General features: G+C 36.9%; 1 protein-coding gene and 1 long non-coding RNA gene across 3 annotated transcripts in view; one reads left to right on the forward strand and one right to left on the reverse strand.

The window, feature by feature from the left end:
* Window positions 1–23,614, forward strand: part of ERBIN (erbb2 interacting protein) — a 105,255-nt gene that overhangs the window by 46,913 nt on the left and 34,728 nt on the right. For both annotated transcript variants that reach the window (XM_044446796.1, XM_044446797.1), the window contains exons 5-16: window positions 5,582–5,660; window positions 5,802–5,891; window positions 7,309–7,365; window positions 10,352–10,415; window positions 11,118–11,192; window positions 11,987–12,131; window positions 14,056–14,128; window positions 14,503–14,632; window positions 17,115–17,230; window positions 19,190–19,259; window positions 22,180–22,279; window positions 22,826–22,947. In XM_044446796.1, coding sequence (XP_044302731.1) covers window positions 5,582–5,660; window positions 5,802–5,891; window positions 7,309–7,365; window positions 10,352–10,415; window positions 11,118–11,192; window positions 11,987–12,131; window positions 14,056–14,128; window positions 14,503–14,632; window positions 17,115–17,230; window positions 19,190–19,259; window positions 22,180–22,279; window positions 22,826–22,947 — 1,121 coding nt within the window. The remainder of the gene's footprint in view (window positions 1–5,581; window positions 5,661–5,801; window positions 5,892–7,308; window positions 7,366–10,351; window positions 10,416–11,117; window positions 11,193–11,986; window positions 12,132–14,055; window positions 14,129–14,502; window positions 14,633–17,114; window positions 17,231–19,189; window positions 19,260–22,179; window positions 22,280–22,825; window positions 22,948–23,614) is intronic.
* Window positions 3,262–23,614, reverse strand: part of LOC123031605 — a 48,347-nt gene continuing 27,994 nt past the window's right edge. Inside the window, exons 4-5 of the long non-coding RNA XR_006416333.1 lie at window positions 6,155–6,296; window positions 3,262–3,461 (exon numbers count right to left, since the gene is read on the reverse strand). This is a non-coding gene — a long non-coding RNA (uncharacterized LOC123031605). The remainder of the gene's footprint in view (window positions 3,462–6,154; window positions 6,297–23,614) is intronic.

The following is a 23,614-nucleotide window of genomic DNA, read 5'->3' on the forward strand; positions in this document are numbered from 1 at the left end:
ATCTTCCTTAGCTCCTCAGACTCCCTTCTTGAAAATATCTGTTCAGGAACAGGAGTCTGTCCTGTGTTCTATGTTGTGAAGACAGTTGAAAAGAATTAATTTTGCTTCTTCACAATGTCCTTATTTTCCTTTAGTATGCCTTTAACTCCAATTTCATCCAGTGGTCCAAATGCATCTCTTACTAGCTTCCCACTTATACTTTAGAAATTCTTTTTTGTTGGCCTTTATATCATTCATGATATGTTCCTCATGCCTTTTTACTTCTTTTATTATCTGCTTGTCTCTCCCCTACACAAGCTTGTACTCCCTTTTGTTTTTCTCACTGGTGAAGACTTCCATTTTCTGAAAGAAGCATTCCTCTTCCTAATAGCTACTTTGACACGGCTCATAAACTATGCTTGTGACCTCTTGGACTTTGTGTTACCTTTCCTAATTTGTGGTGTACATACCATCTGGGCATCTGTTATTGTGCTTTGAAATAATCTCCAAGCATTGTGAAGGGATTTTATTCTCTTGACTCTCTCTTTCAACTTCTCTCATTTAGAAACGTTTTCTTATATAAAGTTATATGTGACTGTGTTAATCCTCTTTTTAATCTTCAAATTAAATAGATATTAAAGCTGATAGCACATTGAACACTTTTTCAAATTGCTTTAATAACATGTAAATCTCATACTAGGTCCTGGGCAACCTTTCCTTTTCTCTCCCCTGACATTTCAAGTTTTGATGAGGAAGGAAACCATTCAGCTTTAGCATACCTATTCCTCACCAGAGGGAAGATAAGATAGGACTTAATATCCTTTCTCCCCTCTCTGGTACAGGTCTATCCCAGATACTACAAAAGACTGAGTTCCATTTAATATAATGTGAGTGGAATTTCATAATGAGAATTCCCTTTCTTCATTCCCCACCCCAGCTCGACATTCATATTTGGTCTGGAGTTTGCAGGCAATTAAGGGGGAATCCATCTGTTTTGTTGATTGATGGACAGAGTTGGAAATAAACATGGGACTGTGAGGGATTGTATGGGTGAAATAACTGATGGACTCATTAAAATACAGAAAATGAACGTATGAGCTTATGTGATTGCAGTGTAAATTAAGAATATGAGCTTCCTATTGGAGTCTGTTGAATTTAGGCTGACCTTCTGGAACCAGCTGCTTTCCAGATGTTTCAGACTGTAACTCTCAATCTCTGACCCTTAGCTGTGCTGTTGGGAAGGGGGAAAAACATGGAGAGCCTTCGCTTGGGGAAGGCTGCATTTAGATTGATCAGGCATTGAGGTAATGCAGTTGCAAGTAAGATTGGAACTAAATATTTGGATCTTTTGTCCCATTATCACTACCTTTTCTGCTGTTCTACAAATAAATATACACCATCAAATTCAAAGTTTTGGATATGTGCAGGTTTCCAAAGTCTGTTGTGAACTTACAGAAAGATGTATTTGGCCTTTCCTTGTTATATTTTGATATCCATTGTTCCAGTTAGATGTCTGAAGACTTGCACTGTCTGGCAAATGAAGTTGTAATATATGTTCTCAATGAAAATATTCAAATAAATTTTAGTGTAGTGTGTTCCGTCATTCACTAAAATACTGCCAGCTGAGATTTGGCTTCAAATGTGGTTTTTATGTTGTTCTCTTTGAGATTCTGAACAACCTTAATAAGGAACCTGACTTGTAATGTGTGCAATTTATGCAATATATTTCCTGCTTGTTCCTTATTGTTAGGTGTTCAGAATGTCCAAGGAATTTGCAGGAATTACTGACAGTTGTTGTGTTGATCATCTTAGTGTGCACCAGAATTTCTGGCATTTGTCTAAATCAGTAGGAGCTTTCTAGGACACCAGTTCCACATCCTGTCACTTTTCCATAGAGTCCTGGATGAGTGAGACCACCAGGCTTGTTGCTTTCAGATGCTTCCATCTTTGAATAATCACTTAAGGTGTAATCCTTTGTGTGTTTAGACAGAGGACAAACTTACAACTGACATGCACCTTGTATGCTTTGTTTCTTCACTAGGCAAAGAATTTTTGGAAGACAGCGTGCAGTCATTTTATGTGGAAAAATTACAATTAACTGCACAGATGTATCACAGCTATACAAACATTGCTCCTTCTCACTTCTCATTCATACATCAGTGACACTATTCCATTGTAAATGTTGTGGGCAGTATGCAACATTACAAGCATGCTAGCAGGACTCAGTGCTAGTGTAATGGGAAGCCATTCCAAAAACAATAGGAAAGGAGCCAAAATGCTAATTTCCAGAAGTGGGGAGGTTAATGACAGCACACAACTCCATTGACGTGACCTGTTCTGGAAACTAAATGTTTCAGTTTATTTCTGTTACACTCATGCTGAATCCCATGGGTGCAAGAGAAAGAGTGAAGATTCTGCAGCGGTATTGGATACTGTCCTGAACTTTGCATGATTTAATACAGTAGGTCTTTGGTATTGATTGAAGAAAAAAATTGACATTTATGTGTAATGTTTTTAGGTGGAACATCTGTTTATTTATTTATTTATTTGACTTGTATGCTGCTCCATTAGCCATAGGCTCTTTGGGCAGCTCACAATATAGTAAGCAACATTTTAAGAACAATTAAGACAATACAACTCATTTATAACAATCATGATATAAAATCAACCGAAACAAAATAAAAAAGGAAAAGGAAAACGCATAAAACCAAACAATTGTAAAGGCTTTTGGAATAGAGTATGAAGATGCTAAAATCCAATACCCTGCACAATAATGCATTTCAGACCTATTGTATATTTACTATATGGTTTAAATTACAACTTCACTTACATAAAAACTGCATGTCTCTTTGTTTCTGCTCTTTGTATCATAAGACGTTTGTGCTGCAGTTCAGACTATTAAAATTTACATGCCCCAAAACATAAGATTTGCCTTGCATTGTTTTGCTTTTAAGTTCTTTATACCTGTAGCCATGGATGCAACTTGAAATATTTCTGGCACCAAGTAAAAGTAAGGTTAATCCTTAAGATGTGTAGTAGGGGAGGAATAGACATGACACGGTGGGATGAATATACACATGCAGTTTTTCTTTAGTGTGCAGTAGACAGTTGCTATGAATGTGTAGGACGTTACCATCCATGGAACAAAGTGTCTCTGTTCAGATCTCTGGCTTATTCCCTGTGTCACTGTTAGCAATACTTCGTTTCATTTAATACTGGGGGGGGGGGGGGATGCCAATTTTAAAGTATTTTTTCTAGATTCCTATGTATTTTTACCCATTTTTATTGATGTTTTGAAAATCAGTGTTATACCTGCATATTTACATTCTTTGGTGGCTTCCTAGTCTGTTCTTTGTATCTACTTAACTTTTTATCCAATAACAAGTCCAGGGTTTTGTTTCATTTCTTTCTTTTTTCCACCATATTCAGTTCCATGCAATAAGATATACATGTTGGGGAGTGTTTCATTCCCTGTGGACAATCTGTAAAAGGAAAGATTAGATACTTCAACTGTTTTAAAATTACTTGGCTGGAATTTATTTGATACTATCCAAATTGGGCTCAGCAGAGATTAGGAGTGCCTAGCTTGTTACAGCAAGTAATTGTCCCTCTTTCAGGTATTTGTTTATACTTTGCCAATTCATTACAAGTTGTGAATAGGTCACACCCACTGTGAATTGTTATTTACACTCATGGTTCTCAACATCTGTGCTCCACATAGCAATGTGATGCCTGTCTTTTGTATTCCTTGACCTTTTTGCCTTACTTTGTAATATTTTTCTGTCTTCCCTTTCTCCCCGTGTGTGTGGGGGGCATGTAACAATGCAAAGAAAAAAGAAAGAAAAATGGGGATAGGGAGAGTAAATATTTTCAGACTCTTGACATTTTATACAATTCTAGAAGAGGGTGGCATTAGGATTGCAAGGTATCACTACAGAGTTAGTCTCTTTAAAAAAAAATCCCAAATGCCTCTTCTCCCTACTTACAGAAAAGTTATTTCAGTTAGGAAAACAGCAGAGTGAGAAAAGATTTTATTCCCTGCTGTACTTACGTTACATTCAGTACAATTCTGTTATCCAAGGTCGGGGTTATTTTGCCCCTGTAAACTATCAACCCCACAAAAGAAGTTTCATGTTAAGCAATATGGTATTTTTAAAACTCTGATTTTTATTTAGGTCTGTATTGGCTTGACAGTTTAAGAAACACTATTTCTTAACACATTTCTAGTGTTTCAGTGCATATTTAGTAATTATATATTTGAATGATAAAATAGATGAATATGTTTTAAAGCATTATGTAAGAATATTAGGGTTTCTGTCAAGCTGTAAACATAACTCAGAATTGGACTGGCCACCTAATGAGAAGGAAGGACTCCCTGGAGAAGAGCCTAATGCTGGGAACAATAGATGGCAAAAGAAGAAGGGAATGGCAGAGGATGAGGTGGCTGGATGGAATCACTGAAGCAGTTGTCCTGAGCTTAAGTGGACTCCTAAGTGGACTCCGGGGGATGGTGGAGGACAGGAAGGCCTGGAGGAATGTTGTCCATGGGGTTGCAGTGGGTTGGACATGACTTTGCGGCTACCAACAGCAACAACAAGTATGCTATTGTTGCTCTTCAGTCAATTCTTAGCAGATTTTTTAAAGGAAAAGGACGTATGTCTATTTTCCAGGTCATTTTCCCTTGAACAAAGGGTGTATTACATTTGAGTTGATATTTGAAAAATTTTACTTGTAAATATTATTGCCGGGACTGGATTCTCTATTATAATTGGCTTCAGTAGTACAAAAGCAGATTAATGCTGCCTTGGAGGTGATGAACAACACGATCTTTCTGAATTCTTTAGAATCCTTTTGCATACTCCTTTTCTAGTCAACTGTGTTCATTGTATACTAATGAAACTGTTATTTCAAAAGCATAAGGGCTGTCTCATTTTACATTCTAAAGCAGGAAAATTTATATACTACAGTTAAAGAAAAATCATACAATTCTAGGCCTGCTAATTTAATTCATAATCCAGGACAACCTACATAAATTAAACAGATCAAGAAAATATAAATGATGTATCTTATTTTGCATAAATGTGCTTGCAGTATGTAATGTTCTTATATAATTTTGATTCTGGCAGTCAGGTGAATGGGTAGTTTGACTTCTGACCACTGTAAATTTTAGCTAGTGGGATCTTTGGCTTTGGATATTCAACATTCAAAAATTATGTTTACACTGCAATGATTAGAAGCATTTTTTAAAAAAATGGAAACAAATGTTCTTGGTTATCTACATTCTATAGCAACTACCATGTTCAGTTGATGTACTCCAGTTCCAAGGAATGACAGCAAATAGGCATTTCTCACTAAAGCTGCTAAAGTATCTCTGGTTAGTTCACTGAAACTCGAGATCTATGTAGTTTTCACAATAGCAGTTTGAATATATTGAACCATATCTTAAGTGAATGCCTGAAAAACAACCAGCTGTGAAAAAGAAAACATGCAAAGCAGTACTGAGATGATCATAATGATGCAATCTCCTGAAAATAAAGTTGCAGTGATATTACAATTGCTTTAGAGTCTTCCTGATGCACTCTTATGTGCTCTGCTTTTACAGGCATACAGGAGTTTCCAGAAAATATCAAAAACTGTAAAGTTTTGGCAGTTGTCGAGGCCAGTGTAAACCCTATTTCAAAGTAAGTTTTTCTGTTGAAATGGGTCTTAAAGTTTTGTAGCATGTGTTAGGAAATGAGTACTTTAGTGGCCTTAGCTGTGTATTCAAATGGAGTAGATGGCCTTGCATTTGCTAATGTTTTTGTTTGTTTAAATTTGTTTAGGCTTCCAGATGGATTTTCACAGTTGTTAAACTTAACACAGCTATACCTAAATGATGCTTTTCTTGAGTTCTTGCCAGCCAATTTTGGCAGGTAAGTTTGTAAATTAAAATTACATTACATTTCTATTTTTCTTTTTTTAAACTATACAGAACGTAATGTTGCATGTTGATAGCAGAAGAGAATGGAGGGTCAGTTCTTCACTAAAAATAATTAAATCGCCAACAAAATTTGAGAGAACACCTTTAGAAAAGATGGAATGAATTGAGTACATCCGTTTTAAGTCCCATCTAAGATGGAACTTATCTTAGTGGAAAGGGAAACCTGAAAAATGACTAACATACTTTGATTTTTACCTTATCAAATATATATTGCTTGAGGAAATTCATGGAGAGAGATTTCTCAAGAGGGTTGTTTGTTTGTTCTTTTAGTATACAGCAAGGACCTTTGTTTTACGACTCTTAAGTCTTGCCTTGATGCCAGCTGTGCAATATATACCTGAAAGATAAGGCAGAGTGATAGTGAATGTGTCTCCCCCCCCCCCCCCACACACACATTTTTTTCTCTCTTAGCCACCTGTTCCTGCTGCTGGGAACTTATTGGGATTTTGGGTCTTCCAAATCTCTTTACATATAAAAGGGTAGAAGTGATTGTCCAATCATAGCCTTGCACTAGTTGTCTGTCTTTTCATTCTGTCGGCTGTAGATGGCTGGGGTTAGGAAAAAGCTTCCTTTTTTCCCTATATACAGCATTAGCACATGGTGAAATAATGTTGAGCATTACAAATTGAGAACTAAATGGTACCTATGAAATTGGCTAAAATGTAAAATTATATGGATTACAACCTGAAAAAAGATAAATATGTTAGTTCATTTTGTAGACATGCATAAAAGCCTCACGTGGCACTTGTTATGCCTCATGGAACTGAGTCTAGGTAATCAAGAAACATAGTTTTTAGAAAACTGAACAAACAAAAATGCTAGAAGAAAAGAATAAGCATTTTAACATAAAGGTTAGAGGAGTTTAAGACCAACTATCTAGAATTTATTCTTAGGAGGAAGAGAATGCAAGCAAGTTTCAGCAGAGGATTAAGAAAGTGGTTGTAGATTTATTTTGATTATTGTGAGAACTTGGTAACTATATAATTAAATCATACAGAAAGTTGCTTAGGAGAACCATGGAAGAAATTTTCCAAGAGGGCTCTGGTGGGAATAGTTAAGACAAGAAAGTATTTCCACACCATGTTGTCATATTTCTTAAACTGACTCCTCCTCCTTGAATCATACAAACTCAGTCTCCTAAAATAGTGAAAAAATTAATTGAAATAAAAGATAAGACAGTACTTGAAAATCCACTTTAATAGTTCAAAATGGTCACAATGGATTGGATGTCTTTTATGCAGCTTTTATTTCCAGATTAAATCATTGTAATTTCTTTCCAAGCAGCTTACTTTTGTTTCAGATATGCATACTTCAATATTTTAATAGCTATCTTTGTGCTTGTTTTACAGATTAACTAAACTTCAGATTTTGGAGCTTAGAGAAAATCAGTTGAAAATGTTGCCAAAGTAAGTAGCTGAGTTTATTTTGGTATGAATAGCTTGTTTGGAAAAGTATTGAGATCATGATAAATCACAATTTCACAATCAACTTTAAATAGTCTTGTTTTTATTGAAACTGTTATCCTTCGTTAAGTGTATTATTCCTCATTCAGGTATTCCAAATAACTTTTTTTCTGTGATCACTGACTCTTAATGACTCTCTGGCTTACTGGTACTTTCCATTTTTACTTTTACAAATTTCTTCTCTCATATCTCAAGTCATCAGACAGAAAAAGACAATTTATCATCAATATCACATTCTACCAAATATATATGAACAATGTTTCTTTGTATGTCTTGTGAGTTATACTTTATATGTTACAATTCCCTAAATCAAGGTGAATAAAAGGTATGTACAACTGTAATATGTGAAATGCAATGTGAATAGTGTTTCTACTTCCAGCAAGGGAGTTGCTGTGCTAAATTTCTTCAGGTTTTCTGTGTAGAAATATGGAACATGTGACATTAGTCAGTTGGTTATAAAAAATTGTCATGTATAGATGATTACATAAAACTCTAACATTTATAGACATGTTGAAAGATATAGCAGTAAAATATTAATTTCTGAATATAATATTAATGCAGATAACTTTTCCCAGTGATCAATATAATATGCAAACCTATGTCTCTGATTTTGTTTTAATAGTAACAGGGGACTTTTGGTTATGTGTGTGCGTGTGTGTGTGTGTTTATTGTTTGGTACAGGCTTCCTGTTAAGACATTTGGTTTGCTATACTTACCAAACAATCCCAGGGAATTGACAATTCCCTTGTCAGCAACTGTTTATGGTGCCAGTTGCCAGTGGGCAACAGCTGGCCAAGATGGTCTGCTGGTAATCCTCATTCTTTCTTCCAACATGTTAGGCACTGATGGGGAGAGAGGGTTATGTGATTTTATAACATCCATTTTCATCAGACTTCTGTTTGCTTGCTTCTCTGCCTCATTTGGTGGGCATTTTTTTGGTCTTGAGTAAGCAATGAAAAGGGAAAATTGGGTGGTGCCCCCAAAGGAATTACATACAAATATATGAAAAGCTCTGTCAAAGAATATATAGTGCAAAAGGAAGAGTTCTTGGAATGAGCTATGGAAATAATTGAAGAAAGATTCTGGTTCCAGGCAAATGAACTGACAGATGAAATATGAGTTTTTCAGTTGACACTGTAAGCAGAGAGTTGGCTGTGAAGCATAGCTTTGTTGAACTCTTATTCTCTTGACATTGCCATGTTTTAATAGTCTTTCTTGGCTGCATCTAAGCTGGAGAATATGAAGTTAACTCCCCCTGCCCCAAAATCAACTGATTTAACACAAGCACAAATCAACTAAACAGCCCATGTCATCTCTTTTAAATGGCTGGAAACTATACGTCTACATGCGCATAAAATAAATGTATGACAAGTGGTGTTATTAAATGAAGAAAATGAATATGCAATTCCTTTGTTTAAAGGATGCAAACATTTGTGCTAAATCTCAAGTATGGGAATATAGCACTCCTGTTTAATAATATATGCACATATTTAATACTATAAAGTAGTTTAGTTTTTTTAATGAAGCGGATAAGAAGCACGAAGAATATCTGTGTTCTCTACTTAATGTACCAGGTTGCATCCAGGGATTTCATGATATTCGCAAAGGTGGAAAGGAAAGAGGTCACCTTTACAAGTTACTTAGCTGCCACTCAGAAATCAGCTCTGGAGTATTGGCGGGGTTCTATGGAACAGCATGGGATGTGGCATGGAGAGGCTTTTCAGGGGGAAGAGGGAAGTAACCAACCCCCCCCCCCCTTTTGCCTCTTACGCCATCAAGCATCTTTCCACAGTTGGAAGATCAATTTTGGATCCAAGTCACTTTCTTTTGAACTTATAGTCAGTATAGAACAGATTGAGTTTTTGAATCAACAGGGTTGGCATAAATCAAACAAAATGGTGTTGAATGTTGCCCATTTTTAAAATTAAGAGGGAAGTTAGAAAATAGAATTAGATATAAGTCCACAGACTACAACACTCAGCTGTCATCATTTAAAGGCCATGCATCTGCCTATGAACAGTAGCCCTTTTAAATACAGTGTTTTATTTCTTTAAAGTAAAATTTGAAATAAAATGTTATTGTTGCACAATAATTGGAGGGGTGCACACTTCAAAGAACTTGGAGTAAAATTTGATCTCTTGTTATAGCCTTTAGTTTCCTGATGATCCACTATTTACAGTGGGTTGAGCTGTGTGTGCTCAGGGTGTCTGTGCAAAAGACTTCTAAATTTGACAGTGAAACCCAGTCAGTTGAGAGTGATTACAATAGCCTTTGTGGGAGCACAGATGTTTTTGGGGTGGGTAAGGGATGGAACATAGCAGAAAGGTTGGCTGAAGTAGTTGTGCTATCACTTTCTAGCAGTAATATACATAATTCTTTAAATCACAAGGATGCAATCTATCTAGTGGCTCTGTGATTTTTGGAAAAACATTTGACACAGTCCTCATTCGATATATGTAGCCATGGAATAAGAAGCTTTTCTTAATAGCTTAAATGATAGGTATGATATTGTAGAAGTAAAGTATGTTGCTATTTTTCCTTCTCACTGAAGATAAGTAAACAATGGTTTCAGCATTACTACATAGCAGCAGCTTTAAAACAAATAGAAACACTACTTCATAAAATACATAGTTCATATCATGATAGGATAGAATGAATTTTACCATAAGGGCAAAACTTCCTAAATCAGTTGAAGGAACCATATGTTTTTAACTTAATTGAATAATATGAAACTACAGTTTTTGGCTTGATTCTACTGTATGATAATTCATATGATGCTGTTTAACATTGTAAAAAAAACCCTGACCCTATCAAGTCTGTTGGTTTTAAGGAACTGCTGGGGATTAAAAATATGCATTAGTATAAACACAAGAAGATTGGATGTAGCTGGAATTTTTCTTAAACCTAATTCTTTATTAATCCTTTGCAGAACCATGAACAGACTGACTCAACTGGAGAGGCTGGACTTGGGAAGTAATGAATTCACAGAAGTGGTGAGTCCTAGCTAAGTAACACAGCTTTCTAAAACCTCTTATCCTTAAATCTATTTTAATCAATGTCAAATATAAAAATCAGCTTAACTGCTATCTTAGAGAGCAACTGTTGCCTATCTCTTAATACTGTAAATAATCTATTTTTAAAGCTGACTGCTTTTTATAAATTTCAGTTGCTATTAGTGTGGCATTTGTATAACATATAGAAAGTATTTCATTATGAATTTTAATTATAGTCAGTCATATGCTCAGTTATGCAAATTTAAGAACTTTATTTTTGTCTAGCTAATTTTGCATGAAATTCTTCAGAAAGATTACAGACTTGTCTTTAGATCTGGAAACTGGTCATGAGATGGATGGGCCACTCAATTTAGGGAACACCTGTCTCTGTGTTCTGAGAGGGAGGCCTTGCTTACCATACTTGGCTGTTAATAGTGTGGAGGAGGGCTTCCCTACTGAACAGCCCACCATGTGGAATGATCTCATTAAGGTGAGTCCCTACTGAGGCATGGTTCCATAAACTGAAGACTCATTTGTTTACCTAGACATAAGCATCTGGCACCTGTGTCAAAATGTGCAGAGGCAAGAGGATGTGTGAGCAAAATATACAGATCTAGTACATAACACAAAAGAAATTAATTAACAGAAGCTCATATTTTGGTAATAAATTTAAATTTACAGCAATTTACTATTTTTTAACAGCCTGAAGTACTTGAACAATTAAGTGGGTTAAAAGAATTTTGGATGGATGGTAACAGATTAACTGTTATTCCAGGGGTATGTATATTCCTTCTTTAAATTTATTACATTTTACTTGTTCTGTGCATTCTTTGTAGCAATTACATGGTATGCTTAAATGACACTTAACCAAATGTGTATCTACATATATTGGTATGGTTTCACACCTGATCACTATGACATCTGATCACATATCCTGAAAAACTGCTCCTCTTACACCCAAAACTGGTCATATGGAAATAAATTCTGTATGGTTTCAAATATTCAACATCTTGAAACATGTCAATTAGTATTTTATGTAGCCTAAGATGCAATTGGTGAAACAAAATGAGCATTTGGGCGAACTTGTGAAAAACAATAAAGTCATTGTGTCCATCCTTTTTATAGAGGTATTGCTTATCTTGAATTCATGAAATGCAGTAGGCAACTTGTCATTCTCCAGGTGTTTTGACTTATAACTTCTTATCATCCTTCACTATTGGTTATGTTGGTTAGGGTTGATGGGAGGCCAAAACATTTGGAGGTCTAGAAGTTACTTTATATAATGGAAGGTTCATTTAGTTCTTCTGAATATTTTTAACAAAATTGTAGAATGATCTCTGCTCTATAGGTGAACATTTTTTAGACTGGGATTTTGTCCAGCAATAATGAAAATGTGCACTCCAGTTTGCTGCTGGGCATGGAAAATGTGAATGTGACAGAATTGATAAATCATAGCAAATACTTTAAATAAATGCATAAATAAATAAAATGCAGTATTGTGTATTTTAATGTTTATCTTCAGAGTAGAAAATATTTTAATGCAAAGTTTTTTATTTCACCTGTACTTCCAGTTTATGGGCAGTTTGAAGCACTTGACCTACTTGGATGTTTCCAAAAACAACATTGAAACTCTTGAAGAAGGCGTTTCAGGATGTGAGAGTTTACAAGACCTGCTGTTATCTAGTAATTCACTTCAACAACTGCCGGAGTCTATTGGTTCGTATTGTGGGTAAATGCTTACAAAACCACAGACCTTACATCCTCAAGGCCAGAAACTCAAAATATCACTTTAATCTTACACAAATTCACTTACCAAGTGTGTACAAAAATGCAAGGTTGGGTTGTATTAATTTCAGAAGACTTGCACCATGATGAGCTAGTGACAAAGCATTAACAAGACTATTGTAATGGTTAATGTCAAAGTAGGACAACAGGAACCCTGGTTAAGACACCCGCTCAGTTGATTTGGGCCAGTGTCAGGACTGGTTCAATCTATCACAGTGGAGGAAATAGGCCACAGTGGCTTATTTCCCTGCCACCCTCACTGGGATGTATATAGTTACCCTCTCTGACATGGCTTACCATGTTGGGAACCCAGCCCTGGTGGTTTCTTGCTATTTTTAACAATCCATGGGAAATCCACCAGTGAATGACCAGCACATGTAGCTACAGAAATAAGCCACCATAGTTTATTTTCTCTGCTGTGATCTTGCAAATCCAGCTACTGTGTCTCAAACTAAATTAACATCATGGCTTGTTGTAACAATAAAATGTGTAGGAGGAGAACTACAAATGCCACTGTGAGGAAGGACAGATTAGCATGTATGAGCTAGTTGGCTTTAAAAAGGACATAAATCTTTTTCAAAGGATGTGATGAATATCTTGATTTTCAGTATTTGCAAATCGTAGAGATTTTAAGGTGACTGGGGGATGGGGACTTTTTATCAATCAGCACCAATCTCAGTGAAATTGTCATGTTTTTTACATTTTGGAATGGGCATTGACTCCTAGCCATTGTTCCTCAGGTATTTGCATTTGCTCAAGAATCTCATAAAAAGGTGCAGGGAGACTGCTGTCAATAATTGCTACTATTTTTACTAGTTTTTAGGCCAGGGTTGAACAACCTACAGCCTCCAGGTTGCATCTGGCCATCTCATTAATGTCAAAAGGACTTTACTTGGGATCAGTTCAGAGTTATTTTTCCCTTCCCTAGCAGTGGGAAAGAAGAGGGAGAGGGAGAAAGGGCAATGGCAGAAAAACCCTAACCTACCCACTTTTGACTCTTGACTAATCCACTGACTTTGGCCTCACCCATCAAAGACGTGGCCCTAGATTGTCCACAAGTCTTTGGCTGAGAAAATGATGCTTACACTGATAAACATTGCTTTGTGGAAAACAAATATCCTTATTCATGATAGGAACATGAGAATGAGAATAAAGTAATTTCTCAGTATCTTCATTTGACCACTTTTACCCTTGTGGTTAACTTTGGACATCTGTAACACAATGTAAGGCAATGTAAGGTTGTTGTCAACCAGTAAGCTTGGTCTATTGAACAGTATAGAAATAGCATAACTAATATAATTAATATATAATAATTTTGGTGTGCAATAAATATTAGTTTTATATTGACATTAACTAGTGTAGCACTAAAATGATCTTGCCTGTCATGATTGCTACCTGATACTGTCACATAAAAGTGAAAAAAATTGAAAGATTTTCTGGGATGCTGCTGTGGCTCTCTTTCATAAGTCTGTGGTTCCCACCCTGGAGAGGCAGGTTAGAGGAGCCGGTAACCAGTAGAGTTTTTGAGGGCTCTATTCCACAAATATCAGAGACAAAATATGGATTAGCGATGAGCCCCTGGCAGCCTCCATGACTAGGAGAAAAAATCTGCCGTTTTTGCCTTTTGTTTCTGCATGGACTGGGATCGGGGAGAGCAGTAGAGAAAATGTGTCTGTGCTTCAGGATACTCTACTACAAAGCAAAGTGTCTGTTCTCAAATGAATGCTTACTAAAGTGTCTAGTACCCTTTGGGATAATTTTAAAAACTGTTTCTTATACTGCTTCAAAATTTATTCAGATGAGTAGTAGTATATAAATATTTCTAATAAATAAATAAATATTTGTTCTATAACAGGCTGTCTAAAGAAATTAGCAATTCTTAAAATTGATGAAAATCAGCTAATATATCTGCCAGATTCTATTGGAGGGTAAGTATTTTTTGTATCTTCTTCATCAATATAAGGGCCTGTTCTGTATTGTTTTGTATTTCTTAAAGATTTTCCATTAAGTAATAGTCTTCTTAACTGTATTATGTAGATAAAGCATATTCAGTTTTATCATTTTGAGGTTCATACTCCAGGATATCTATTGAACTTAGATGATTTTGGATGTCCTGTGAGTAGGTCAGATAATGAACTTTAGCTTATACTTAAAAGGAGCGAACATCAGCACCTATGTAGTTGCTGAGGCATCAGTATTCATTATTTACATAATATTTGGATTATAAATTGATAGATTCCATTGTATTTTTATATTTGGATTTTCAGTGAAACTGTCAAATAAATTATTAAATTTTGTTAAGGTTAACTTCAGCTGAAGAACTGGACTGTAGCTTCAATGAGATCGAAGCTTTGCCATCTTCTATGGGGCAGCTGTCTAATATAAGGACTTTTGCTGCAGATCATAACTTTTTAACACAATTGCCACCAGAGGTATGCTGATATTCCTTACCTAGTTTCTCTTGCTTTATTCCTTCCTCTCTTGCTTATTTTTAGGTATGTAAGTAAAAGCAGTCTGCATGAATTTTAGAGCATCTTTATTCCTATGCATTTTAAATAACTAGAAACCAGCTGTTGAAATCTCATTATGCACACTTAGTTGACAGAAGAAAATTCAGAAACAACTATTTATTATTATTGAGGTGAAGCATGATACTTCTCTCCTGCTAACTTAACCAATTCACTACATGTTGACAATGTGAAAACCTTGAATGCATCATGGGATGAGACATAACAGACAAAGACATCTCAACATATCTTCAGTTGTGCAGTGAATCTAGTTTCATAACTGAAACAAGGGCATATTTATGAGTGTATCAAATGCTGATTCATCCATCAGTCCTGCCCGTTCACATATGCCATCATATCAGGTAGGCTGTCCTATGTGCACAGACATATACACATTCAGGTGTTAATCTGTTCATTCACCTCCTTTTTGACAATGATATTTCCTTTAAAAGAACTCTGGGAATTGTAGATAGGTGAGCATTTCTTGCTGAATTCATAGTAAGCCAGCCAATTAGCCCTGTACATAGGAATAAAATTCTGTAGTGCTCAGAGGAAGTAGATGTAACATTTGGGATGAATGAAGTGAAGATGCTTCCCTGAACTGATTTGCTGTGGAAACTTTTTACAAAATCTTTTTCAGAAAAATTCCACATCTAATTTATTTTTCCATCGAAAGATTTCCAGTTTTGGATAGCATTGAAAAATGAATTAGTAACATGAGGAATAAGTTTTAAGTAAGTCAAATTGGGCAGCTCAAATAGATACAATGATAGTAAATTGATAATCAGCATTGCAATTAGGATTTCTTTCCAGCTGAGTAGTAGTGAGGGAAACAGGAGCAGGCAAAGTGAACAGCAAGTCCTGGTTCAGTTGTATCCTCCTTCCCATCCCAACTGTCGTAAGGGAAAGAAGGAGACCTAAGGAAGGCAGGAAAAGGCAAAGGAAACAAAGCAGTTGTGTGTAGTGCAGACCATGCATAAAAATGCTATGTGTGTAGATCATCTACACCAAAGATCCAATTTATAGGCATGCTTGCCATCTTACTTTCTTTCACACACACACACACACACACACACGCACACGCACACGCACACGCACATCTGTCTGCTTTCCTTCCTCCAGCACAGTGCCCATGAATATCATCCTCGACACTTGAAACCTTAGTAAAAGAAGAAAAAATCCCATACACTCAAATGGGATAATTTTACTAAGCTTTCTAATGCTGAGGTAGGGTTTTTATGTGGGTCATGGGGGCAGAGTTCTAAACTTTTTGTTTCCTTCCTGTGATTTGCAGGAAAATATCTCCTTCACTTGAAGAAATGAAGAAATACTTGCCTCTAGATGCTAAAATTTTGCAGCTGTATCTTAGGAACTGCCTCCTCTTTCCCATTCAGTTCTCTAGCTGACATCCCAGGAAACACACTGCTTGATTCCTGAAGGAAGCAGGATGGCAGCTATCAAATTTAGGCATTTTTGGTAGCTGTCGTTCACTTGTTCTCACCACATTCCTGCCAATGCTTGCAGAGCAAGTTGCCTGCAAGTTCCTGCATTGACAGGAATGCAGGATGGGGAACCTTACGCGAGGAGAGGCATGAACCTCCCCAAGGCAACATTCCCTGTGAACCCAGTCATTATCTCTTTGTGAAACAGAACATCCTGCACCATGATACAAGAAACGTAAAGGCAGTCAGCAAAAGGCTGTCTTCATTTTCCTCATCACCTCCCTTACTTTTATTGTTCTCTTCATTCCACATCCAAGTAATGGAAAATTCTGGTGAATAGAAAGTACTGACACTAGTAAGTTCTGTGGAGCTATTTGCTTACTAATGAACATTGCAACACAACCGTACACACAAAATGAACCTCTTCTTATCAACAATTATGTAACAAAATGGTATGTAAAATTATAATAATAACAAACTACTTCAACCCATGCTCCCCCAGACCCTGGCAACAGCACCAGTGCAAAAGCTGGCTGTAGAGCCACAGAGTTCAACTGTTCTTTTGAGTCAAAATACAAACAAAAGAATCCAAAATGCCCTCTTCAACTGATCTGAGTATCCACAACACAGAAGAGTCAGCTCCACATGCAGAATCTTCAAAAACCTGGAATAAAATGCCAGATTCACTATGTGGATCTACCCTTGCAGTACCTAGACCAAGTAGACAAGAACCTTAGTGGCAGTAGCAGTTCCTGCCTCTTCAGCTTTCCTGCTCTTTTTGATTAGCATTTCTTACAGCTGTGCTCTTTCTTAGTCCCACCCCTTTGGGCTGTACCAATACGTCATAGGGGTTACACACGCATGCATGTTCATATTTTAAAAGGAAAAAAAAGTATGAAATGTTAAGTAATTAGTATTCTGTACTTCTGAAAGATCAAGCTTATTTATTTGTTTGGATTTTTTAGGTTGGAAACTGGAAACATGTAACTGTGCTGTTCTTACATTCTAATAAGCTGGAGTTCCTTCCAGAAGAAATGGGTGATATGCAGAAACTAAAGGTCATCAATCTAAGTGACAATAGGTTTGTGATTCACATATTTTCATTGAATAATGTTGCTTCACTGAATTACCTTAGGCTTGTCACTATCTTTCAACCCAGCCCTTGTCTCAGGGTTGTTCTGAGAAAAAAATACCATTTTGAGTTCCTTGGTGACAAGTGGGACAATGGCATTTAAGCAGACTGTCTCATTATAGTAGAGGTGTTTGTTTTTTCTACCTTAATGGTTCTTAATTTGTTGGAAAATGCTTGTGTGCAAATATTTAGTCACTCTTAGTTTGGACTGGCCTGGGGATTGAAGAGAGGAGATGGATTTAATCATAGAAGAGCTACAGTAGTTTAGGACAGAGTTGAGAGGAGTTGTGTTGGCATCATGAAGGGAAAGTCGTTGCAGTCAGGAAATAATTTCCCCCCAGGAGAGACTTGTTAGTGATCCTAGTATGTGCCCCCATACCCTGCAAAAAGTGGCACTGAACACTGCTTTAAAATACCTGCTTTGCAGCTACCATTCTTTTTGTGGTATTCATACTAGCTGATTAGAAAAACTACTGGCTGGATAGTGTGGGTTAACCCCTGGTTTTCCATGTATTTGAGGATGTTGCTTGTGGTGAATTTGTATATGTTACACTGGGTGGCTTTTGAGTCCTTTCCAGTTTGCATTCTTAAGTTGCCTATGTAGGATTCATGCTTGTAGGAAGCAGTGTTTGTGGGCTTACACTGAACCACTTTAAATTACTTATGGTAAAAATGATTCTGCAATCTCAGATTTCAAGAAATATTTTTTTCAGTATCTGCTGTAGGGTTTTCAATCTGATTTTGTATGTGTAATTAGGATTTCGGATTGGATACCTGGCTGCACTGAGAACTATTTTTGAAACAGGAGAGTAAGGAGTTCTACTGTAGTTTGGTATTGCAAAGGGATATACTATTAAAAGAGGAAAAAGTAAATAAAAATCACATTGGGAACACTTCAGTTTATCCATTATATCTCAGCCGCAGTTGTCCCTTTTAAAAACACTTACAGACCTGCATCGACTTGATTGCAGCTTTATTCTTTTACTACGCCAGCAATATTTTGATGACAAAACTGAATTGTAAATACTTCTTTCATGTTCATAAGATTGCTTACTGAAGAAGCTTTCCTGTAGTGCAGTGATAGTTTTGAGCCCCTGAAATAGGTCTTGTAATGAGCTGGGCCAAGGCAATCTAGCTCAGCAGTAAAGCTGAGTCCAGATTCAATTATTGGGCTTAAACAGAGGTCTAGGCAAGTAATGCTGGCAAAGGTAATGGAAGGTTGCTGACAGTGGGATGGGAGAACCAGGGATGTTTGGGTTCACTATACTGGATATGAGGGAGGTCTCGGAGCTCGTGAGAATTCTCAAGAACTTCACTTGAAAGCTTGGTTTGGCTTCCTTCTGTTTTTGTCTGTGAGCTATTTTTTGGTTTGTTCAAATGAGAAAGTGCATATTTTTGAATGAGAAAAGAACTCATTTCTCTGCAAGATTTTTTCAGAGTGTACAAAAATAAGAAAATATGAAAATGTGTATTTTTAAAATGCATATTTAATTCAATTTTTTTAAAATAAACATTTTTAAAGTTTGAGAAACTGCAAATATTTATTGAAAAATGCTGTCCTGTTCATATTGGATTTTCTGAGTGGGGCATGTTTGCATTACTTGGGAATTAAAACGAAAATTTAATATATCACTAGACGAAAATTTAATACATCTCTAGACAAGGCCTCTGTTCAATTGTTTACTTTCAGTTGCAAAAACTGCTAAGCCTGTTCCAAAAGATTGTACCCAATAATTTAGTTCTGAAAGTAACCAATATTTTGAGTGTATCATTAAAATTGCTTAGGATAGGCATAGTTCATACAATTCTTATATTGTTAATTAATATTGTCGGTAGCTAATATCTGATCTGCTCTTAGATAAGCCACACTTTTGATACTCTTTCTTGTTTTACATATTTTATTCACAGACTGAAGTATTTGCCCTATAGCTTTACAAAACTACAACAGCTGACTGCCATGTGGCTATCAGATAATCAGGTAGGCATCATTTATTTTTATGTGATTAATTTTTTTAAATTCTTCAAAACAGAACGTTTCAAAAATAGCAGTTAGATCAATAGCAGACTTTCTGCAATCACTTAGAACCCAAATTTAATATTGGATGTTAAATTTTATTCTTTCTCACAAATAGAATTGAGCATATTGCTATGTTTCTGATGAGCTAAAAGTGCATTAAAATATCCTATTGGCCGATGTCCACAGAAACTGGCGAAAGAACTATTATTAGTGTTCTGGAACCCTTTAGCACAATGCATATTTGCATAAGAAGTTTTCATATTTGTATTGTGTACTTAAACATGTGCTTGTCTCCCTGGAATGCATGACAGTAATGGTGGTGATTTTGTTTTTGAAAGGGCTAGGCCTTTAACTACTATTGAGTATTGTGCTTGCTCCCTTGATAATATTAGTGGAAAGAGTAGCAACCAGGTATATGCCTCAAGAACAGAAAGTTGACAGAAACGGAATAATAGCAAATTGTTTTCTTCTACAGTAGCCCAGTTAATTCACAGAACTGAAAGAAGTGGGCAAGTGTGAGTGAATTAGAAAATAGGAATTATACACATAGGCAGAATTAATTTGTGTGCTTACAATTCTTAATACTGTAGAGATAGCTGATTCTTAATTCTGAACCATGGCTTATTTCTTTAGCAGTAGGAACTGCTGTAATATAAATAAATAATGCAATAAATAATGTGTGAATGCAAGCAGTTTTTCCTTGAGTTACACCATACCCATATGTGCATATAATTTGGATTCCATGAACATCTTATCTTTCTGAACATTTACATTCTTTAGAAAAAGATGGGCAAGTGTCCATTAGACATGATTGGGTATAGATTTCCAGAACAAATAAATGCACTAGATTGAAAATCTCTATCAATCACTGTACAAAATCAGTGATGTACCGATATGATGTATTTTCCATACCCTATATGTCAGTTTTTATTCATACTTGTCTGAGCTGTTGTATTGCTGTCAGTCATGGTGGGATAACTATAGCACATCAACTTTTGTAAGTTATTCTTCTAAGGCAGGGGTCCTCAAACTTTTTAAACGGGGCCAGTTGAAAGGTGCTGCTGAGGTGGGGTGAGGGCAAGTGAGTCCAAAACGATCTCCACACGAGCAAGCCCCCGCCTCGCCACACGTGCGCATGGCGAGTCCAAAACCTCTATGGCAGGCTGGATAAATGGGCATGGCAGGCTGCATTTGGCCCACGGACTGTACTTTGAGGACCCATGTTCTAAGGCAAGCACTGACAAATCTTACTGCTCAATTGCCCGTGAGGGAACTGAAAAATAAGGTATGAAAATGGCTCCCTGTGCACAATACAATTGGATTCAGGTTGGATCTGGAACAGACTTATGCAGGGCATATTTGCCCTTTATTGTTAACATTTATTCAGTAACAAACTGGAAGGAAAACTGAAACTAAGACGATAAACTGGCACTCCAAACTGGGGCGGGGGGACAAAATGGACCACCCCATGTTTCACAATGGTACAGCCTGACTTCCATTGTGGCCAAGGGCAAGAGTTGGTACCAACTATGTCTTTAAGGGGAGCATGTAGTTTCCCCTTTGTTCTCACAGGAGGTAATAGACTAATCCAAGGTACGTTTCTCAGCAGTAGGAGGACCTCTCTGCGCTGAGGTGGGAATGACAGTGTTAAGCTAGTCTTTTCTTGCTGATTTTTCCCCTTGAACATAAAGGGTGCAGAGGAACATAAAGGGTACAGTGCATGTTTTTCCTCCTGTTGGTGAATGGGTGGAGGAAATTCTAATTTTTATGACATGCGCATGGTGGGCATGTCGTGAGCGGAGCCGGCTAGAGCCGGGGGTCAGGCTAGATGGCCCGGGAGGCCCCTTTTGACTCGCTCTGTTTCTATAACTACTGTGTTTCACTGCCTCAGAGAAATGTACCATTTCTGTTCTTAGAGAAGTCAGAAGTGTTTACAAAAGATTTTAGTCTGCTAGTGCTTGTGGTTACTTTAAGCTAAGCAATAAATACCTCAACACAAGAAGACTACATGTGGCATCACTACAATGAAAACACTGACGTTAAAAAGAAAGTCGGTACATGTAAATATTGTAAATGCAACAAGTATAAATAGATACTTAACAGCATGTATTATTAGCATATTATATTGCAGAAACTGTAGCATAGAAATTGTCCTGAAAAATACGCCTATAGCAGTATTTGTATACTCCTACAAAGAAGTGATGCAACTCATTAGTTAGAGCATTGGAAAATTTTCTTGGAAAACCTACATCACTCTATAAAATTCTGGGGAAGAGCTATCATGCAAGCAAACTTGCACTCACACAGTGGGATTTTCCTCTTCCCTCCCCTTTCCTGCAACCTCTTACTCCCCCCCCCCCACAACTTTGTCCCAGGTGGTCCTTAGCCCAGGGGAATAGACGTCAACATAGATGCTGCATGGAGGAATAACCTCTCTTTAATTTACACTGATATCCTGCCTGCATAGCTATACATTGAACTAGCATGTGAAGTCACCTTTGTTAACCCAGAGTGATGTGGACCTGCGGCCAGATGGGTGACCATATGTAGTAGAGGGTTGGACTTGATGGTCTTATAGGCCCCTTCTAACTCTATTTGTATTTCTACTCTAAAATTTTCAGCCAATGAGAGGTGCTATAAAAATATCCCATTCATGCTTATTTATCTTGCAACTGAATAGAAATGCTGAGCAAGATTTATAAAGTGGCAACATTTGAATGTTTTGCTGCCAAGAATATAAATATTCCTATTTAAAAAACAAAACCAAGATTTTACTGTTTTTTGCCTATGTATTATCTCTGTGCATTCTTAATTGTATTCTCTCTCTCTCTCTCTCTCTCTCTCTCTCTCTCTCCCTCCCCCTCACTCCCTCCATTCTCAGTCCAAAGCACTCATTCCCCTTCAGAAAGAAGTTGACCCGGAAACACAGAAAACAGTGCTTACTAATTATATGTTCCCTCAGCAACCAAGATCTGAAGATGGTGTGAATTTATTTATTTACTACTTTTTTAAAATGCTGCCTGATGATAAAGAGGATTATCTATTTAAGTTGGATCTATTCAGTCTAGTTTGACTAATCTCAGAGATTTTAGGCAAACATGTTCAGTGAAACCTCAAAAATTAGCCACTTTTGAATTAATAATGAGGAAATACTAATGTGTAAACTCTGAGGTCCTCACCTGTATTTACCCTTCTTAGAAGTGCTTAACCAAACAGCATGATTTTCAATGTTTATGAAAGATCTTTTGTAACTTGTAGGCCAAGCCATTAAAAGCACCTTTTTATAAGCACATAATACTGTAATTTGGGTATGCTACAGTATTGTCCTCAGTCTCTTGCACTCAGCCCCAAGCCTAATGACTCCTAGATATGGTTCAGATTACAAGCAGCAATATTGAACATCATAGTTCTGAACAGTCTTGGAAGGAGGAAATTGTGCCTTTGGAAAAATGTTAATAACTAAGAATATCCATCATGCAAGTCACCTTATTTGTTTATTAGTCATTTTTTTCTTTTCTTTGGCCTAGTTATGTTCATATCTGATAATGAAAGTTTTAATCCTTCACTGTGGGAGGAGCAGAGGAAGCAACGTGCTCAAGTGGCCTTTGAATGTGATGAAGATAAAGATGAAAGAGAGGCACCACCCAGGGTATGTAACTGCCTTAATCAGTCATGATGCATTTATATGATCTGCTCTGGACAGAATCTTTACTGAAGTAGGTGACCTCATAACAGCTCTCTCCCATTTTGTCTGTGTGCATGTCTCCTTAAGGCTCCTTTGACATTCTTGAGAATCATAGTTTTCATTTATATAGCCTGCAGATGCCTTTGACCAAGAGTTCTTTGTGTGCTCCAATGCTGATCATGGGCATTGTCTGAAGGCGTATGACACAGACATCTTTCTGAAATTAAGCTGGTCTAGGAATCTCATATGTCCCACCAGAAATTCCATCACTGAAAACATCAATATAAATAATACCAATAACACCCAAAACATAATCAGTACAAATAAATCGAATGCACTATACATGTGTTTTCCATTCATTGCAATTACAGGGGTAGCTCCATGCATTCCCGATTAGATTTCTGTAACGCGCTCTACGTGGGGCTACCCTTGAAGACAGTCCGGATACTTCAGTTGGTGCAGAATAGAGCTGCCAGGTTGCTGACGGGGACTGGGTGTTGTTCTCATATAACCCCAGTTCTCCGTCAGCTCCACTGGCTCCCGATTGAAGTCCGGGCCCAATTCAAGGTGTTGGTTATGACCTATAAAGCCCTAAATGGCTTGGGACCTGGATATCTAAAGGAACGCTTGT

The sequence above is a fragment of the Varanus komodoensis genome, unplaced genomic scaffold (genome assembly GCF_004798865.1).
Source record: "Varanus komodoensis strain SLA01 unplaced genomic scaffold, ASM479886v1 scaffold5, whole genome shotgun sequence".
NCBI lineage: Eukaryota > Metazoa > Chordata > Lepidosauria > Squamata > Varanidae > Varanus > Varanus komodoensis.